The 21,210-nt window shown below is 52.5% G+C and overlaps 2 protein-coding genes across 2 annotated transcripts; both read right to left on the bottom strand.

The window, feature by feature from the left end:
- Positions 1 to 1,181: 1,181 nt before the first annotated feature.
- On the bottom strand, positions 1,182 to 2,774 carry HOXC12 (homeobox C12). Its single transcript, XM_059832843.1, is given in 3 exon segments — positions 1,182 to 1,420; positions 2,211 to 2,385; positions 2,388 to 2,774. Coding segments are annotated over 3 exon segments (801 nt in total).
- Positions 2,775 to 14,318: 11,544 nt separating this feature from the next.
- Positions 14,319 to 17,447, bottom strand: HOXC13 (homeobox C13). Its single transcript, XM_059832830.1, is given in 3 exon segments — positions 14,319 to 14,575; positions 16,815 to 17,021; positions 17,024 to 17,447. Coding segments are annotated over 3 exon segments (888 nt in total).
- Positions 17,448 to 21,210: the final 3,763 nt, after the last annotated feature.

Here is a 21,210-nt window from a genome sequence, read left to right as displayed (position 1 = left end):
CCAGCAGGCTGTTAGCACCGGAGGGTACAAAAAAAAGGGGATTTTTCTCCCCATTTCCCTACGCTGTCACCAATAAACACAGCAAAACAGCACACATGCTCCAAGCTGTTGCAAAGAAACGTCATTTTTGTTCAGAGGAAGGGTAGAATTCTGGGGTAGTGCAGAGAAACTCTGTGCATTCGGGGAGAAACCATCTCCCAAAGGCTCAGTTTAGGTGGAAGGAAATTCAGATTTCTTTCCTGGGAGGGTTTGCGGGGGGCGGGGAGGGGGGGGGGTGCGTTTTCCTTCTCCTTGTGGCATTCTGGCGTTGAGGACAACACCACCGCCTGCATCAAAGCCTCATATCTATAGGGACATCGTGTGATACACATACCTCATATATTATATAGATATATACCATATACACCGGATATATACACAGCCTTTGTCTCGCGCCTCTTCCAGAGATCCCGACTAAGCCTAGAGACACTGATTAGCCGCAAACCCTCAATTTAGGCTGAGAAAAACACATCTTGCGTCACACCGTGCACTGGAAAAGAGCCTCTTCCATAAGGATGCGGGGCCGGTCCTTTAAGACAACGCACCCCATCCCCTTCCCTATTTTTTTCCCCCCTCTATTCCTTTATTTTTGCTATTCCCCCCCCCCGCTTTCCCACTAAAACCCAAAGCAGCCCTAAACCCTGCGTGGCAGCCCAGGAGAGGGTCCGGATTCACCCTCATCACCCTCAGCCCCGGGCTCGCCGCCAACCGAGGCCGGGCGGGGGTGGAGGCGGGGGGGGGAGCGGGACCGGCGGCCCCCGACGGCCCCGACGGTGCCCGGCGCTGCACGGGATCCTACCTGTGCTGCTGGCAAAGGAAAAGCGGCGAAAGCCGCGCTCAGAACCTCCCCTTCAGCCCGCCGAGCATCTCTGGAAGCCGTCTGTGCCCCCGCCGTCGAAGATGCATTATTATTATTATTATTATTTTTCTGGCTGTCGGGTTTCATATTTTAAGGGAAACTGGTTATTTATTAATATTATTTCTTTATTCATTGATTTCTGGGTAGGGAGGGGTGGGGGGATTAAGAGTGATCAGGTAAAGTCCCGGGTGAACGCTAGAGAGTCTATGTGGGGCTTTTTTTGTTGTGGATTTTGATTTTTTTTTTTTTGTTTTTAATACCCGACACGGACGCTTTTAAAACTTTAAAAGAAAGAAAGGGCTTGCTCTCTCAGGAGGAGTCTTTTCTTTTTCATACGCCGGTTCTGGAACCAGATCTTCACCTGCTGGTCGCTCAGATTTAATCGGTCTGAGAGCTCCCTCCTTCTTTGGCGAGTAATGAATTCATTGACCATAAACTCCCCTTCCAGCTCTGCCAGCTGCAGCTTGGAATAGGGTTTTCGTTTTTTCCGGGACCGTGTGTGCATCGGGTACCAAGGAGCACCTGGCGAAGGGGGAGCGAGAGTTGAGCACTTGGCAAGGAAAAAAAAAAAAAAAAATAGAATAACCCCTCCTCTTTAAAAACAGGGGCACCCCCAGCACCCCTTCCTGCAGCTCTGTGGTGGCCCCGCTGTCCCCAGGGTCCCCCGCTGGTCTCCGGCCCTGGGTGCTGAGGGATGCTGCCAGCCGCCTCCCCGGGCCGCGGGGGATGCGCGGGGCGGGCGCAGGAGGCAGAGGAAGGGAAAGGTGGGGAGCGTTATAGCCGGGGCAGGGAGCAAAGGACGGGCAGGGAGCGGGCGAACCGCCCGGGACCCCCCCGGAGCGGCTCCACGGCGGCTCCGGCCCCGCTAACGGGGAGAACCCTCCACCCCAATGCCAACTTTAACGACGGTGGGGTTGTTTTCTGTCTTGAAGCATCCCCCCCTTCTCCCCCCTTCCCCGGGCAGACACACCTCTGCCATGTCCCCAAAAAGCGCCGGGCAGGGATGCGCAACCGCTGCCTTTCTCTGCCTCTCTCTCTCTTCTTCTTTTTTTTTTTTTTTTTTTTTTTTTTTTTTTATGGATATTTACATGTTTATAGCCTTTTCTTTTAAAAGAAGCACCACCTAATAAAACATTCGGGATTTCGGTGCTACCCCTAGTGGTCTCAGCACACATAGACACGCCGCTTCCCACCGCCGAGCCCATCAATTACACCCCGGAGCAGCCCCAAGCCGGCAAGTTTCCAAGCAGCCCCCCCCCCCCCACCACCAAATCCAACCCCGACCCCCCCCACACCCCTTCCCCGGTCTTACCACCGGTGCCTAAAGTGCTGCCTTGGTTCAGGGGGGACACCAAACCCCCCGCTTCTCCGGTCGTGCCTTTATTCCCCTCATTGAGCAAGGAAGAGCTGGAGTCTGACTCCAAGGACTGGCAGGACGGAGGGTCGTGGGGCACCGCCTCGCTGGTCGGATAGTCATATTTGCCGAAATTGCCCCCCATGCCATTGGGAGGCCGGATTCGAGGGGCAGCAAGGCACTGTCCCTGCCCCTCTCCTCCCTCTTGAGCCCGCTGCTTTCGGAGCAGGTTTCCCGGTAATAACATTTGCTTTCCTCCACCCGGGCGAGGTCGCAGGCTCTGCCGAAGGAAGGGTTAATGGAGACGGGGCTGCCCAGGTAGGGTTGAGGGTACCCGTTGCAGGGCTCCGAGGATGCCCAGGGCAGGGAGCAGACGTTATCCCGTCGGGGGTAGGAGAGGGAAGGCAACCCGGGCAGCTGCCCTCCGGAGGCACGGAAATTGGGGAAGTAGAAGGTGTCTCCCGTGTGGATGTTCACCAGAGGTCCCACAAAGCCGGGATTAAGGAGGTTGTGCTCGCCCATTTCCGCGGGCCTGACCGAAAGCTTCTACTTTATTGCTATCTGACATTAAACATAGTTAAACCGACGGCTCGGCCCCATTGGTCCGGGGGGGTCACGTGAGCCCCCAAATTGCGCCGGGAGGGGGGGGCCCTCCCCTCCCCTGGCAGCCGAGACAAAACACAACAGCAAGTTCCGCCTTTTTACGCCTTTTCTCCCCCCCCCCCCGCCCCTCTCCCCCCCTCCCCCAGCATAAAAAATCATAAAAAATCCCATAAAGCATTTTATTAAAAAAAAAAAAAAGGCAAGGGCTCCCAGCGCCGGCCTGAGCATCGCGCGGCGCCCTAAAATGTCATCTTTAGCATAAAAGAATGGGCAGCGAGGGGGTTGCCCCAAAAACCGCTGCGCGCCCCTCCCCCGGCAAGCCTTCGGGCCCTCCACCGCCTGCAGAAGCGAGGCTGGTTCTCATTAATTAGCTCCTTTATTAACTAAAACAGTTCCAATTTACAATATCTCCCCAATAAATTACTATTAGATATTGTGTCATATAAAGTTTACGGGCTTTTTAAGGAGAGGAATGATGGTGCCCGCAACAGGCTCATATTTACGCGCGGTGGGGTGAGAGAGTTGGGGGCTATTTGCGACCTTTTCGACTCTTTTTAAACTATTATTATTATCCTCTTCTTGCCCCTCCTCGCGGACTAGGTGGCTTTGTCGTGGGCTGGGGAAATGCAGCCTCTTCCCAGGCTCTTGCCACTCTCCCAAGAAGGGATGGAAGATTTTTTTTTAACAATCCTCATTTGCTTTTATTAATGAGCTGTGTCGAATAAAGCAGCCAGAAGAACACGACTATATCTAGTCTGAATTTACCCGGTATATATTCCATATGCACCGAGGCGCAGGCACGTATAGAATAAGTCTTCAAATCTCTTTTTTTTTTGTAGGGCTTCGTTTCTGGGAAAGAGTACAAATTATAGTCCTGGCCCCCCATTTCTTTGGTCCCCACCCTGGAAGCAGAGGTGCACACACACACACGCACACACGGAGCTGGTTCCTCGCCACCTTATAGCAATTTATTCTGCCCTCGTAACACTACAGAGCTCCTCTTCCCTCCCACCCACCGTCTTCTCCTGGTCACACTGAAAAGAGCTGCTGCAAAGGAATACAAGGGATGAAAAAAAGAAAAAAAAATCAATATTGCCTTCTTTCAGTGCGAAATAAATGCGTTGGGGGAAGAAACAACACTGGGAAAGGTGCATTGTATGGAAACGGGGAACACGCAGAGGCATTTGAGGGTGGTTTATGTTAGATTAGATTTTTTTTCGGGGGTGTTTTTTTCCTTTCTTTTTTTTTCTTCCTCCTTCTCCCCCCCCCCCCCCCTTTTTTTTTAACAATTTTTTTTTTTGAGGAGCCAAAATGCCCACCCCGCTTGCCGGATTTTTGCATGGCTTTGCATTCCTCTCTGCCTTAAGCAACTCCCAAGCGCTCCCCTCGCCAGGTTGACTCTGCAAAAGTACCGTAAATATTCCTGTAGAGGTAAAAGCGCTGCGCGGGGGCGGAGGCGCTCCGCGGAGGCTGCGCCGGGCGGGTGCAGCCGCACCTCCCCAACTCCTGCCTCTCCAGCCAGCAACCAACCTCCTTCCCTAAGAGTTCATATATTTCTCGAGCATCAAATCATTTATTTTTTTCCCTCATCTGGCAAAGCGCTGGGGCTCAGCTAACCCCCCCCCCGGCCCCGCAAGAAAAATCAGGTGCCAATAAAATAACTCCTTTCCGTGCTTTTGCGTCTTCCATGGACAGCTCCTGAAGGTGGCAACCCCATTTTCCATACTTCCCATCCCTCTTTCTCCCTGGCACATCCCTGCATAGGCTACATACATACCTTGCATACGTGCATACCTTCCTACCCGCTCTGCCTGCGAAGGAAGAAATACGACTACTCGAAATATGCTGCTAGAATGAAAGTTTAGCCCTTCTTCTTTTTTTTTTTTTTTTTTAAACCTTGCCAAGGAATTTTTCTCCCTGCAGGTACAAGTGAAAAAACCTGCTTGCTTTTTCTGGTCTAGATGGTCTAGGATTTCTCCAAGAGTGTCTTCCCGCTGCAGAAGAAGCGCTCGCAACGCTGGGCAAGCGTGGGGAGGAATAGTTTATATAAAAATGAGCACGTGATCCCCGGAGGTTGCCATCTGAATTGGCTTTGTTTGCTGGGTTTTTTCAAGAAAACCCTTCCTCTACCTTGCTTTTTTTTCTCTGCAAAATTCCCCATAGAAGACGTGCCCGGCTGCCGCACGGCTTTGTTCTCCTCCGGACCCTGGGAAAGTACATTTTTGCTTCAGAGGAGTCTCGGGGTAGTTGGGGCTTTTCCTCTTTATTCAATTTATTTTTTTTCAGGGTGAAAACAACAAAAAAAAACATTAATAAAATTTCACCTTTACCTCCAAAGAGACGTTTGGGGAGGCAGCTGCAGGGCTGAGCTGCCGAGCAAACTGCGCGCTGGGGTCCTGCGCGGAGGGATAATGTCAGGAAGGGCAGCGCAGCAAAGGAGGGGGAGAAAAGCACCCCCGGTTCCCTTATTTATTCCTCTTTTTTTTTTTTTTTTTTAGAGCTGGGAACGCTACAGCCGTGCTCAGAAATATATTAAGCCGTGCACAGCGTGGAGCGTAACCCCCTGCTCTTGGTGGCCTTGAACAGGGCTCCCCCGCTCCGCGCTGCAAGCAGGCAGCAGGTCCAAGGAAAGGGATGAAAAAAAAAAAAAAAAGATAAATCCTAAAGACCCTTAAGCAAAGCCGCCGCGTTTCCCCGGGAATTTCTTCCCCATTAAAAACGCATTTCCATGTTCAGGTTGAGCGCTTGGGCTTTTCTAAGGCTCAGCTCGGGCTGAGCGGTGCTTAAAAACGAAAGGCTGAGCCGAGCGCTCTGCTTGGGGCACCGGCACTGCTGCTCCGGCTGCCTCCTCCGCGCACCCCCCCGACCACGGCCCGATTCCTCCCTCACGCCGCTTCCAGCACCCCCCGTCCTTTTTTCTGCCGTCTCCCCCCCTTAAAAAAAAAAAGAAAAAAAAAAAAGTTGCTCAGCCCAGCAAAAAAACCAACCTCTGCTCCTTCCCCCATTTGCAGGAATCCCAGTTTTCAGGTAGAGAGACCTTTCGGGCGCTGATATTTAATAATCCTCAGGGAGGGTTTATTTCCCCCCCCCGCCCCAAGTTATACCGGCGGCTTTGGGGAAATGCTGCTGGGAAGAAGCCGGGAGAAGCTCCCTGCCCATGGGAGCCGGGAAAAAAAGCAACCCCCCGCAAAGAAAGAGGGAGAGAAAAAGGCGCTGGAAAAGGAAGATTGCAACGCCTCAGTTCAAGGTCACTGTCTAGTGTAGGGAATGGCATCGACATCTTATGCTAATGACCGTCTCGGATGAGCATCACTCGCTGCACGGGGAAAACACCCCCCCCAAGTTTTGGGTTGACTTTTCCTTGTTTTGCCCTTGTTTTCCCCTTTTCGGGGGGGTTCTCCCTGCGCTCCCCCCCTTCCCCTTTTGCCCCGGCGCAACCCCTCTCTGCCAAGCGGGAGGAAACCGGTCTCCCCTTCCCCTCCTCCCGCGGTTCACCTTCCCCCTGCGCAGCCCGCGGAGCTGAGCTGGGCTGGAGGCTCCCACTCCAGGAGGCTCTTTCCCCCCCTCACCCCCCCAGCCTCGTCTCTTCAAGAAATCCAAACTAAAAATTAACAACAACAAAAAAAATCAATCCAAATGGCCCCAGCCAAATATTTACGTTGCGGACGGGAAGGACTTAGCCCCGCTTCCAGTTTTCTCCCAGAAAAGACCATGAAATTTAACCCTCATAGGGCAAAAAGAACCGGCAACATATATATTGCATCTTTCTGCCTGGAAAAGGGGGTGGGGGGGGGAAGCAAGTTAAAGGGTGTCCTTGCTCGTCTGCAGGTTGGAACAATAGCTCATGGCTCAGCTTTTCTGCTCAACCGAATTTCCCCCCAAATTGGTGGGGAGCTGGGAGGAGTTGCGGTGACTCCGACAAGAAGTTAGCTGCCAGGGTGGAAAAGGAAGTATTTGGAATAAATATATAGATACATGACACGGGGAATAAAATATGGACAGGCTTTGGAAAGCCCACAGAACTCTGATTTCGGGGTAGCTATATATCACTGAAACCTGCCCCGGCTACTTTTCCTGATGGGGAAAACGCCTATAGGGACCTTATCCATATATAAGTGTACGAGACGCCTTATATGGATCTATATAAGAGGGGAGGAAAATGGAATAGTAGGAGCTGGGCAAAAAAAAAAAAAAAAAATTAACATGGAAAAGTGGTAAATGGATGCGAATAAAAATGTCTACGACACTTCAGCTCATCCAACATACAAATCATCTGGGGCAGCTTCCAGTTCTAACCGAGGCAGGTCCCAGCCGCGGTGCAGGGAATAGTTAAACGCCTGGAATATCGTGATATTTTTTCCCCAGCTTTGCCAGCAGAGGATCTTCTCCTCCTATTAGGTTAATGTAAACTGATGCCGGCATCCTTTCTAAGGCAAAGGTTCAGTCCCCAACTTCGGGGAAGTTCGCTTTGTCCGCCGGCTCTGGTCTGGGTGAGGAGTTGGCGTTTCGTACTGTAATTCCCTTGGAAGGCTGAACCCCCCCCAGAACTGTAACAACAAACCAGTTCATGGTCTAGAATTCACGACTCGTGAGCAAATCGCAACTGGAGAGCCTGCGAAGCGTGATCTCACTTATTTAGTGTTCCTTGTCAAGGAAGAGAAAGTGCGGGGGGGGAAAGGGAGTTGATTAAAGCCGGGGCTGGTCCCGCTGCGGGCTGGACCCGCTGAGCTCCCTGCCAGGCAGCAGCTCCCCCCCGAAGCCGAGGCGACGGGAGAAGCGACATTTTGCTGGATATAACCCTTAAATACCCCTCAGGAGGAGGGTTTCCCAAAATGTGCTGAGCCAGGCGGGCAGGGCGCTTCCGAGGGAGCGGCAGAGCTGCGGGAGTCTGCGGGATGTGCCTGCACCCCCCGTGCTGGCCCGCAGCGCCTGGAGGAATAATTTCTTGGCAAAGGCTTTGGAAGGCTCTTGTGCTGCTAACAAGAGAAAAATCGGCTGCTCTGAAGGCGGTAACGAGTAGAAAGTTAACCGGCAAGAGTTATACTCACCTCTGCACTGAGCACAGGGCTGCGAGAGCAGAATTCCCCCTCCAGCTTAGGAAGTGATTCTTTAAAAGATGTGTTAGAGAAAAAAATATATAGGCATATGTGAGCCAGCTAAAAAAAAAAAAAAAGGGAAAAGGAAAAAGAAAAGGAAAAAGAAAAGGAAAAAAGAAAGGAAAAAGAAAGGAAAAGAAAAGGAAAAGGAAAGGAAAAGGAAAGAGGAATTAAAGAAAAACAAAAGGAAAACAGAAGGAAAAGAAAAGGAAAAGAAAAGGAAAAGAAAAGGAAAAGAAAAGAAAAATTAAAGAAAAACAAAAGGAAAAGAAAAAGAAAATAAAAGGAAAAGAAAATAAAAATTAAAAAAAATAAAAGGAAAAGAAAAGGAAAAGAAAAGAAAAATTAAAAAATAAAAGGAAAATAAAAGAAAAAATAAAGAAAAATAAAAGGAAAATAAAAAATAAAGAAAAACAAAAAAGGAAAATTAAAGGAAAATAAAAGAAAACGTAAAGAAAAACAAAAGAAAAATAAAAGGAAAATAAAAGAAAAATTAAAGAAAAATAAACAAAAAAGAAAAATAAAAGGAAAATAAAAGAAAAATTAAAAAACAAAATAAAAATAAAAGAAAATGAAAATGAAAATAAAAAGAAAAGAAAAAGAAAAGAAAAAGAAAAAAGCAAAAAGAACAAGAGAAAAAAGAGAAGATAAAAAAGAGACAAGGAAAAAAGAAGAAAATGGCGGGGGGGGGGAGAAGGGCGAGGGAAATCCCATGCCCGGGGTTTTACCATCAAGCCTGCGGTGGGGAAGTTACTCAAAGTCCTCGACAGAAAGGCAAGAAAGGGCTGAACTTGGGCAACTCCCTTGTCAGGGCTCTGTCGGCCCTCAGCCCCCGCCCGCCTCGGCCGCGGGTCACCCCCTGCCCGCCTGCGGAGCGGCGCGGGAGCTGCGCGGGGCCGGCTGCTGAGGGGAAGATCGAGGGTGGGGGTCCCCCCGCTTATTAGCCCCGCAGCTCGTGATGTCAAGGTCAAACAACGCCTAGTCACGGTCAAGGGTAACACAGGAGTGACGTCACGGCCTGCTGACCTAACACCCCGCCAGCCGCGGGCAGGGCGCTGGAGCGTCGATGAGCAAGAGGAAGAGGAGGGAGCGATTCCCAACGCCGTCTCCTAACGGCGAGGGGAAGAAATAAGTGGGAAAAGGTAGAAACTCACTGGATGAGTGTTCCTCTTGGGGGTCACGTCCGGGGGAGCTGGGCTTCCGCGCCCGCGGAACTTCAGCGGGGAAATAACGAGCTATTCCTCGCGTTTCGCCTGTGTGCGCGCGATTTTTATTTTAACGTCTTCTCCTCCGGGCAAGCGCCTCCTCCGAAGCTCTTGGAAGAGGATGACCAAGTGACTTGAGCGGTAGATCCAATTTTGCCCTTTTTCTGGAAAAAAGCGCCCAGAGCGAGGGGCAGGAAGGCTCCACCTCAGCAATTCAGTGGCGGCATTATTTTTCTCCGACCAGCCCCAAAAACGTGGTTTTTCCACCCAAACCCCCAGGACTAAAGTGCCCGGGGGTGCGTGCAGAGGGGAAGGGGAGCCCGGAGCCCCCGAGTTCCCTCTCTGCCCCCGAGGGCCCGATCCTGACCTCTCCCCACCTCCATCCCGCCCCGACTCCAACCCCGACGGCGGGGGAAGGCTCAGCCCCACTTTACGGGGGGGCTGAACCCCCAAGGTCCTGAGCGCGTCGGGAAGGGGGTCCCCTTTCCCTGGGGTGTGTTTACCCGCTGTCTGCATCCCCCCCAAATCTCAGGCGGCGTCTCAGCATCGCCCGCCTGCACCCGCGGCCCTGCCCGGCGCCCGGGCGGTGGCACAGCCCCGGGGGGGGGGGGGCGGAGGGCTCGGGCAGCGCAGGAAAATAAGGATATTTTAAAATATCGTGGGAAACGTGGGCAACGGCAGGAGATCGTCTGGTTTCACGGTCACGCCAATATCTGCCAACCAAGACCATCAAACCCTTGGTGCCCCGAAGTGCAATGAATGAATTTCTTGTTTCTTCTCCGGTTTTGCGTTTGTTTTTTCTCTCTCTCTCTCTCTTTTTTTTTTTTTTAAATATTTTTCCCCCCTTCTAATTCCTCCCACGCGATTTGAAAGAGCGGCCGACACACAAACCGACGCACAGACAGCCCTCTCCCCCTCCAACAGAATTAAACCACAATTGACAAAACCTTCCAGAACTGGAAACTCCGTGAATAACTTGGGCTCAACTACCCACATCCGTAAACAACAAAAAAAGAGTATTTATCCATACCCCCTCATTCCCTCCAATAACCCTCGCCCAACAACCTGGGTTTCATCAACTTCTTTTCCTTTTTTTTCCCCCCGAACCGGTGAAATTCAGGTACGATGAGGAAGAACAACGCACTCGCTGTCGGGGTGTCGGATTTGGGCTTGTCTGGAGTTGCTCTCAGGCGTTGCAGTGTCTGCGCACCCAGCAAGCTTTTTTTGTTTTTAAGAGGAAGAGCTTTGGGGTGTTTTTACACCCAAAACACATATTCTCGTGCGTTAGGGACAGTTTTACCAAGGATTTAATCCCGCTAGAGCAGCCGCGATGGGTTTCTCGAGGTGTTGCGGTATTTCCTAGCTGAGCGGCTTGGAAAAAAAAATTAAAATAAAGAATTAAAGCTCTGTCGTTGCTTCCAAAACACCGAAGTTCTCCAAAATTAATGCAGGAGACCCCGTCGGATCAACCCCCGGGTTTCTCCGCTCAGCAGCTGCGCACTGGGGGAAATCAGGGACTGGGGGGAGAAATCAGGGACCCCCTTTTTTCCTCCCCCCCCCAAGGGATGGGGAGCTGGGACAGAGGAGCCAGCCCCCGGGTCGCCCCATTCCCGGTGGGAGACAAAGCCACGTCCCACCTTTCCGCAGCTTTGGGATCCCTCCGGGAAGCATCCAAATCCATACGGGGCATTCCCGGCATTTCTGGTGGGGGTATGGGCTCCATAGGGCACACTGCCACCGCAGCGAACCCGCGGAGGGACGCTATACGTACACCCCCCATGCATCTGTCTTTTAGAGGCATTTATGAAGCTATATGTGCATCCATACATACACACGTACCGTATTAAAGACACCGGTACAGACCGTAAACGAGACCTACACACCGCTTCGTATGACAGTGTAGAGGGCTGCACTCGCATACCTGTATAGAAATGTATATCTATAACGTACATATTGTCTACCCACCATTTCATGAGGCAATGTAAAGGGCTGCACTTGCATACCTATATATACATTTATATATATATAATGTACATATTGTCTACCCACCATTTCATGTAGCAATGTAGAGGGCTGCACTCGCATACCTATATAGAAACGTGTATCTATAACGTACATATTGTCTACCCACCATTTCATGTAGCAATGTAGAGGGCTGCACTCGCATACCTATATAGAAATGTATATCTATAACGTACATATTGTCTACCCACCATTTCATATAGCAATGTAGAGGGCTGCACTCGCATACTTGTATAGAAATGTATATCTATAACGTACATATTATCTACCCACCATTTCATGAGGCAATGTAAAGGGCTGCACTTGCATACCTATATATACATTTTTATATATAATGTACATATTGTCTACCCACCATTTCATGCAGCAATGTAGAGGGCTGCACTCGCATACCTATATAGAAACGTATATCTATAATGTACATATTACCTACCCACCATTTCATGTAGCAATGTAGAGGGCTGCACTCGCATACCTATATAGAAACGTGTATCTATAACGTACATATTGTCTACCCACCATTTCATGTAGCAATGTAGAGGGCTGCACTCGCATACCTGTATAGAAATGTATATCTATAACGTACATATTGTCTACCCACCATTTCATGTAGCAATGTAGAGGGCTGCACTCGCATACCTATATAGAAATGTATATCTATAACGTACATATTGTCTACCCACCATTTCATATAGCAATGTAGAGGGCTGCACTCGCATACCTGTATAGAAATGTATATCTATAACGTACATATTATCTACCCACCATTTCATGAGGCAATGTAAAGGGCTGCACTTGCATACCTATATATACATTTTTATATATAATGTACATATTGTCTACCCACCATTTCATGCAGCAATGTAGAGGGCTGCACTCGCATACCTATATAGAAACGTATATCTATAATGTACATATTACCTACCCACCATTTCATGTAGCAATGTAGAGGGCTGCACTCGCATACCTATATAGAAATGTATATCTATAACGTACATATTATCTACCCACCATTTCACGAAGCAATGTAGAGGGCTGCACTCGCATACCTATATAGAAACGTATATCTATAATGTACATATTATCTACCCACCATTTCATGTAGCAATGTAGAGGGCTGCACTTGCATATATATATATATATATATATATATATAGTATAGATACGTTGTTATACATATATTATACGTGCTAGACCCATGTGCAGAGAGACACAGATCGCCTTAATACCTGGACTTATATAAATCACACACACACCCTCGAGCACCGCAGACATATATGTAACATATATATATATACAAAATACATATACAGGGACGCCCAGACCGTAAAAAGAAACGGACGTACACGGTTGTATGCACATGCCATTATATACCTTTGCATAAATGTGCGTCTATGTTATATATACGCACTTATGCGCATCGGCTTGAACACCTACGCGGGCGTTTCTGCGGGCACCAGCGCTAATCTTTTTTTTCCATACAGCTTTACACAGCTTGCGCCCGCGCTGTCTGCCCCCTCCCATAAATATATGCGCACACTCAATGCAAACGTAACCCGCAATAACATTATTTTAGGTGACATCCCTTTAAAAGCCCCCCCCCCCTTCCCCTCCCCTTTTGATCATTTAACGAGGTGATTAAATCCAGCAGATATTAAGGTAGATTGTAATCCGCCTATGGAAACAATTTCCTCTCTCGTATTTCTTCCCCAGCTGCCCGGCCGGCTCGGGCCCGCGTAAGTTCCGCGGGCGCGGAGCCGGGAAGGCCGCAGCGCGGCTCGGGGCGGGGGGGTGGGGGGGAGAGGGAGGGCAGATTGGGAGATTTTTATCTGGGGCCGGAGCTGGAGTCAAACTGGTTTAGCGAAACGCGTCCTGCGGGAGGGAGATGGAAAGAGATTGGAAGCGTCTGCGGGAAGTCACGGCGTTTTCAGCCGGGGGAACGGCGGCAGGGGGAAATAAGGACAAAAAAAAGGGGGAAAAATAAAAAATAAAAAATAAAAAAGCACTCAGCTGGCTCCATTGATTTTCTCCGCTTTTTGCTCCCCCCGGGAACAGCCCTCCCCGGGGACGCGCCGCTGCCCCTCGCATCCTTCGCCCGCTTTCAGTTCGCCCCTTCTTCAGCGCTTTCTGCCCAAATTTGCCGGATCTCCCCCTTTTTCCCCAGCCCTTCCCTGCGGAGGGTCCCGCCCGGGCCGCGCTCGCGGTGGCGGGGAGCGGAGGGAGGGAGGGGAGAGGCACAGGGCTACAAAGAGGTGCACAAAGAGCCTCTCCTCCAGGCAAAACAACAACAAAAAAAGAGATTTATTTTTAAGAAATGTCATCTGCAGTCGGTACATATCATCTGGACACCACAATATTATATACATATACAAGACATTAAAAAAAAAAATGATGCTTTTACATAGCCAAGGACCACTGTCGATAATTAGCCGGTTTAGAGAGGAAAAGAACCCAACCCCAAAGACAATATTGTGCATTTTCCGTCTTCTCAGCGGAGAACAGGCATTCCAGTTTTATGGCAGAGATATAGAAACCCTCATGAGAACATACCCAAAATAGTCTCGTACAGCAACTCGCTTCCGTCTGGGACCTCAAATCAGTGCTCGGGATATTTAAGCAAGGGTTTGCTCCCCACAATAGCAGCCTTATTTCTTATTTTCGGTCCCTAGCGCCGAGAAAACACGAAGCTGATGCAACTTTGCCATAGGTTCTCCATACATTTATACATCGGTGGGTGAAATGGCCCGGGATAGGAACGACTGGCGAGGGGGTCGGACTATACAGCGTTACAGGGCGACATTCCGAGTTCGTCTCTCCTTTAAGGTAACTACACTCTTAGCTTATTATTCTTTTCTTTTAAAAATATACAGGGTTTAACCTTAGCGATGGGTTTCTCAGGGCGAACCCGGGGGTTGCACGGGCAGAGGGGGAGGTCAAAGATGCGCTCAGTGGTTTGGGGGGGGGGATGCGCGTGTGCATTCGTGAACGTCGATATTATTATTATTATTATTATTATTATTTTTAAATAATGACTTGGAATCAGCAGAGTCCCGAGGATGTTATCACACAAACTACCAGATAAATATTTACGCTTCTTGCTTCCTTCTTCCTCGCCCTTCCTCCTCCGGAGTCATCCTCTGTCAGGTGGCGTGGAGATGCGCTGTCTTGGATTTGCTCACCACCTTCTTCTCCTTGACCCTCCGGTTCTGGAACCAGATAGTCACTTGGCGCTCGGACAGGTTGGTGGTGGCCGAAATCCTCCTCCTCTTCTCTTTGGTGATGAATTTGCTGGCCGCGTACTCCTTTTCCAACTCCTTCAGCTGGATTTTGGTGTAAGGGACCCTTTTTTTTCGTCCCCTCCGATAGCTGCTGACTTCGGGTTGTAAGGGGACCACGTCTGGATTAAAAAAAAAAAAAAAAAAGGCAACAAAAAACCCCACAAACACGTAAGGCAGAGGGGAAGAGGGGGGGTTACTGCACCCTGGGGCGTGGGGTGGGGATTTCTGCACGTCGGGGAGAGAAAGAAAAGGGGGAGAAAAAAGGAGGGTAAAGAGGGGAGGAATGCGAGCGAAGAGAAAGGGGGAGAAAGAGAGGGAGAAAGAGGCAAGGCGGGCAGAGAATGCATCCAGCGAGGGGGAGAACACCGTAATAATAGTAGTAATGACATAATATTCATCATTCACGCCGTGAAAGCCTGTTTTTCTTGGCGACACCGTCCACGCTGATAAAACACGGAGCCTCAAGTCCGCCCGCAGACTGATGTACGCGGGTGATCAAAGGGACCCTCCAAACGGACAGATTTCGGACAACACCTAGAGCTTCTCCCCCAGTTCCTTCTTCCTTTCCCCCCGCCCCCCCCCCCAGGGCAAACCTCCTCGGGGATCCCCGCAGATGCGCACCCCCGAACACCGACCCCGGTGCAGAGACAAGTGCATCCCCGGCACCCCAACCCCTCCCGCCGGCTTCGTGCAGCCCAGGAAGCCCCTCGGGGGGCTGGGGGGGGGGCAAACCCAGCACGAATAACCCCAGCCCCCCCCCTCCAGTGGCTTTTGCGGGGGGGGGGAGGAGGGGGAGATGCTCTGTGCTTTGCAAAGGGGCTATGGGGAATGGGCTCAGCAGGGAGGCGGGGAGCACCTTCACCCTCTGACGGTACCGGGGGGGGACAAAGCTCCCCCCCAAGCTTTCGGGCAGCCCCAGCGCCCTGCCAGGGTGGGGGGGTGACCTGGGCGGGGAGGCTGCTCGCCGCAAAGGTGTGACCCAGCCGGCTGGAGCGGGAAGATGGAGGCGAGCTCTCCTCGGCAGTCAGCGCAGCCCCAATTATGGCTGACAGGAGTTAATTGGGGAGCCCCTGGGGGAGCTTCGGGGGCGATCGGCTCTTTGGGGGGGGGGGAGGAAATTGGGGGGTGCCGCAAAGGTCAGGGGCGGGGGGCAGGAATCTCTTTCAGGGGGGTTCACCAGAGCGGCGGGCGATGGGGAGAGGAGCGGTGGGGCCGGCAGCTCCCCCAAATACAGCTTGAATGGAAGGACACCCCAAAAAAAAACCCCACGCACCCATCACGCAGCCAACAATGCATCGCCAAATGTGTCGCGCCCCCCCCCCCCCCAAAAAAAAAAAAAAAAAACCAAAAACCCAAAAGCTCCCGGAAAGCCCATTCCTCCACCGCTCTTTGTCCCGGAGAAGGAAAATACACAAACCGATGTGTCCCCCCCCCAAGGACTAACACGACCCGTCCCTTCTCTCCATCCAAGACGCTGTAGGGTTCCCCCCACCTTTTATTGTGTTATTTCCCCCCCCCCCCCACGTCCTTCCCCACCCAACGCTGGGACTGGGGGGCTGGAAGGAGCTGGGGAGAGGCAGCGGGAGGCAGCACCCACCATCACCGTCCTCCCCCCGCTGCCGTCGGGGCGCGGAGCCGGCCGGGCCCGGTGGGACCGGGCGGGGAAGGGAGCGAGGGGTTTGCGGGGCTAAAAGATGCTCCAAGGAGGGGGATCGCCTTCCCGGCTGCGGCGGGCTGTCAGCCGGGTGGGACGCCCGCCCGACCGGGAGGAGAAGCCCCGCCGGTCCCCCCCCACCCCTCTGCCTCCCTCCTTCCCCTCCGAACAGATTCATTTGTCACTTGACACCTATTGCTATAATTGTGTGTAATTGTGATATGATTTACTCTCCCGGCCCCCGACACTTCTCATTCGACTGAACCACTAGAGAAGGGGTTTTTTTTTAATTTTTAGTTCCTTTTGAAGCTTTCTGCGCCTAGAGAAGCGGCAAGCGGAGGGGGAAACGAAGAGAAAGGCAGCGAGAGACGCTCTTTAGGTGAGGCAATAAGAGGGAGGAGAGAAGAAAGGAAGAATTAAACGGCAAAGTTACTTTCCAAGCAAGCTCACGGCGTGTATTTTGATTCAGAAATGATTGCTTCACCTTCTTTCCCATACATGTTCATACACATTGCCTTGCACAGGAGGCATTCCAGAGCCATTCTTCTTTCCCTTTAATTACATATACAGGCATACGCGTACCGATCTGTGTATGTATGCGTGTATCTACGGGCACACTCATCCGCACACACGCACTTCCAGACCGCCGGTGGGAGCTGGCGGTTGGGAAGCCGGCGAGCCCGCCGCTTCCCGGAGCAGCCTACCTGGGAAAGGTGATTTCCAGAGGTGTGCAGACTGCGATTGCTCTTTGGAGCAGTACACTTGCCCGTCCCAGCCATTAGAAAGAGCCCAGTGTTGGTAACCTTCCATGGGAAGCAAAGCGTCGTGTCTCGGTTCCGGGTGACCACCGAGCCCCGGTACCACCGACACGTCCAAATAGCCAGGGACCGCCTGGTAGGAGCTGGGAAAACCGGATAAAAGGCGAATTCTTTGGCCCTCGACGGCAGCTCCTCGCCGGGCAGGGGCCCGCCGGCCTCGGGGTACTTCTCCCCGGGGTGGAAGGCGCAGGGTTTCTGCTGCAAGTTGACTCCGTGGGAGTGGGACAACCTGCAGCCGTAGTAGCCCCCGCCGAAGGGGTAACCATAGCCCAGCGCCGCGCTGGAAGCCGCCCCCGACGGGCACTGCCGGGGGGGCTCGGCGGCCGCCAGCTCGGCGTACGCGGCTCCCTGCGGCGGCGGTGGGGGCGGTGGGGCGGTGGGCACGGCCAGTCCCGCGTGGGGCATCATCTCCCGGCAGTGCCCCAGCCCCTCCATGCGGTTCTTCTCCCGCGGGGCGTCCTCGCAGCGGCAGGCGAGGCCGTCGGGCCAGCGCGGGGGGAGGCCGAGCGGTGCCGTCATGTCATGCCGCGCTGCTCCCGCCGCCGCCGCAGCCGCCGCCGCCGCCGCCTCTTCCTCCTCCTCCTCCTCCTCCTCCTCCTCCTCCTCCTCGGCCGCCGCCGCCGTCGGGGGAAGCTCCGCGCCGCGCCCCGCCGCCCCGCGACCCCCCCAACATATCGGCGCCGCGCGCGCATGCGCCGCCGCCGCGCCGCCGCCGCTCCATTAAGAAATCCGCCGCGGCCACGCCCCCCCGCCCCCCCCCGCCCCGACGTGTCCCCGCTCACGTGACCCCGCCGCCACGCTCATTGGTCGGGGGCACCACCCCCCCACCCGCCCCGTCGAGGGGGGGGGGAGGCACAAAGAGCCACGCGTGGCGGCGCGTGGGGGGGGCCCACGCGTGTCGGCTGCGGTGGGAAGAAGCGCCCCCCCCCCCCCCGTGTCCCCACGCACACCCCGGAACATCGCGGGGGGGGGGACACGGGGGCACAGATGCTTTCCCTTGAAGGATCCCCCCCCCCCCCGTGTCTTGGCGTGGGGGGAGGGTGCTCTAAGCGATACGGGGGGGGCACACGAGGATAACCACCCACCCGCGATATTTCAAGGGGAAACGGCGGTCAACCACCCCACGATGCTTCGAGGGGGCGGCCAAAAAGCCCCCCCTCCCCCTTTTTTTTTTTGCGCGTGGAACCTCTTGACTATTTTTTCCTTCGCAAGGTGCTTCCCCCCCCTCGAAAAAATTAAAAAAAAAACAGCAAAAACTCTGCCCAAACTCCCCCCCCCCCAATTTTCCTTCCAGACCCCGAAATAATTTGATTTTCCCCCACTCAGCACACGTTGGGGGGGGATTGGTGTTTAACAGATCGGTGATAAATATTTCAGCCGCGATGCGGGGTAGGCTCAAAGCGAGGGGGGGCACGGGGGGGGGTCTGTTGGTCCAGGTTGATTTGTGAGGCTTTGTATAAACCTGAATTAGTTCATAAATCGCGGCCGGGCTGCCACGGAATTGGGGGAAAAAAAGAGAAAAATGGCAGGTTGCTGGCTGGGAGGGATGGGGATGGAGGGGGGGGCACGGGGGGGGCCTCGCAACCCTCGGGGAACCCCCGGGGGGAGGAGAAATGAAGGGAGGGAGGAGGCTCAAAGTTTCCCAGCACCCCAAGAAATAGAAATAGAGGGAAAAGTGGAAAAAAAAAAATCATGATTTTTTAGGAATGTAGTGCTTTAGCCTGTGAGAAGGGAGGTGAGTTCCGCCTGCGCTGCGTCTGCCCCCCCCCATTTCCCTGGGGGGTGCCGTGGGGGGTGGAGCCCTCCGAGGGAACCTCCAGATGGTCCCCGCCTGTCCCTGTCTCCCCCCGTGGGGTGCGTACCCACGCAGGACACCCCTCCACGCTGCCTGTGACCCCTTGAATCCTAACGCCCCCCCCCCCCCCCGGTGCTGCTGGTTTTGGGGGTAACACCCCCTCCCGGGGCGCGTCGCCTCCCGACTCATCCTCTTCCAACTCTTCCCCACAGCAAAAAAACCCCAAAAAGCTGGAAAAAAGCAGAAATCGCCCCAAATCCTGGAGGCGGGGAGAGCCCACCCCGCAAAGGGGGGCCCCGAAAAAGGCGCAGGCGAGTCCTCACCCCCCCCCACACCCCTCCGAGCTGTCGGGGGGGGGTCGGGGCCCCGAAGAGCCGTCGAAGTCCAAGTTCAAGGCGAAAGAGCCGCAGAGGGCCCCCCCGAGCGCCGGGGGGGCTTTGTGGGGGGCTGCGGCCTCGGGGGGCCCTTCCCAGGGCTACAAGTGGAATGGGGAAAGGTTGCGGTGGGCGGGGGGGGGGGTGGGATCAAAAGACTAAACACGGGAAGAGAAGAGAAGAAAGGAAATGGAATGAAGTGGAATGGAAAAGGATGGAATGAAATGGAGTAAGATGGAATAAAATAAAATTAATTGGAATAAAATGGAATAAAATAAAACGGAATAAAATAAAATGGAATAAAATGGAAGGAAATGAAATGAATAAAGTGGGATAAAGTAAAATAAAATGGAATTAAATGGAATGAAATGAAATAAAATGGAATAAAATGGAATGAAATAGAATAAAAGGGAATGAAAAAGAAAAGAAATGAAATCAAACAAAATAAACAAAACAAAACAAAAAAACCCAAAATAATAAACCCCCCACAAAAAATGAAGTAAAATAAAACAAAGTGAAGAAAAGAAAAGAAAAATAAACCCAATAAAGGCCGTGCCCGCGCCCTTTCAATTCCACGAAGTGCTGCGAGTCCCCCCCGAAATCGCGCAGGAGACGCATAACCCCCCAGACCCGGGGGGGGGTGACGGAGGGAGCGGAGCCAGAACCGCCGGGCAAATGAAAGCGGGGGGTCCGCCACGTCGGGGGGGCGAGCAAACCCCCTCCCCCCCCCCCGCAGCCCTCGAATTATTTTTTTTTTTTTGCGCCTTTAATTTTTATGAAGTAGTTAACATTTTGCAGCATATGTCCTTTCTGCGCGGCGCGGGAGGGGGATTAAATGTTAAAAACGGAAAGATTTATGGTGAGGGGTGGTAGGGGCGGGCCGGGGGTGCGCGGAGCGGAGCGGAGCGGAGCGGGCGGCGGGCAGGGGCTCGGTGTCGGGGCGCTCGGGAGCCGGGCTGGGAGCCCCCGGGAAGGCGGAGAGCAGGAGAAATTCCGAACACCGGGAAACCGGGCTGGAGGGGCGGGGGGGGGGGGAGGGGGGGGGGAAAGGGCAGCGCTGCTCCCTATCCCCAGGAAATAGCGGGGTAACGGAACGGGGGGTCTTGAAATTCGGCACCCCGGAAAGGAGGGGAGGGAGGGAAAGAGGGGGAAAAGAGGAGAAAACGGGAGAAAAAGAGGAAAGAACAAGAGAAAAAGAGAAAAAAAAACAAGAGAAAAAAACAAGAGAAAAAGAGTAAACAAGAGAAAAATAAAACAAAAACCAAGAGAAAAGAGAAAAAAAAAAACAAGAGAAAAAGAGAAAAACCAAGAGAAAAAGAGAAAAACCAAGAGAAAAAGAGAAAAACCAAGAGAAAAAGAGAAAAGAACAAGAGAGAAAGAGAAGAAAACAAAGAGAAAAAGAGAAAAAACAAGAGAAAAAGAGAAAAACCAAGAGAACAAGAGAGAGGAAAGAACAAGAGAAAAGAGAAAGACCAAGAGAACAAGAAAAAAAAGAAAAGAAACCAAGAGAAAAAGAGAGAAACCAGGAGAAAAAGAGAAAAAACCAAGAGAAACAGAGAAAAAACAAGAGACAAAGATAAAAAACCAAGAGAAAAAGAGGAGAAAAAAGAGAAAAAAGAGCGAAAAAAAGAGACAAAACCAAGAGAAAAAGGTCTTTTTCTAGAGGTAACAGCAGCGAAAAATCCCACTGAGCGCGGCAGTGTCCTGGGGAAGGGTCCGCGGCTGGGAGGGGCGGAGGAGGGTCGATGTGCCCCCCCCCCCAGCTCCCAAACTGAGGATTTCGGTTCCAAAGTGCTCCTTTTTTTTGTTTTTTCCCCATTTTTTTACCCCTTCCAGCCCCCGCTTCTGCGGGCTCCGGCTGGGGCCGGGCCAGCGCAGGGTGCTTACACCCACCGCGGTGTGGGACCGCTTGGGAGGGTGGCACCCACAAACAGAAACAGGAGGCGGGGAAGGAGCAACGGGAAAGAAGAGCAGATGTGAGACCCGTTCCTTAGCTGGGGGGGGTTATAGCATTTTTTTTTTGGTCCCCAAGCTCTTTTTAAAGTATAATATTCCTCTGCTTGCGCATTTATAGCCAAAGGCTGGAGGAGCCCGCCTCGCTCACACACCGTCC

Source organism: Gavia stellata, chromosome 36 (assembly GCF_030936135.1).
Source record: "Gavia stellata isolate bGavSte3 chromosome 36, bGavSte3.hap2, whole genome shotgun sequence".
Lineage (NCBI taxonomy): Eukaryota > Metazoa > Chordata > Aves > Gaviiformes > Gaviidae > Gavia > Gavia stellata.
Note: the sequence above shows the minus strand (reverse complement) of the source record. Positions and strands in the feature narration are given on the sequence as shown.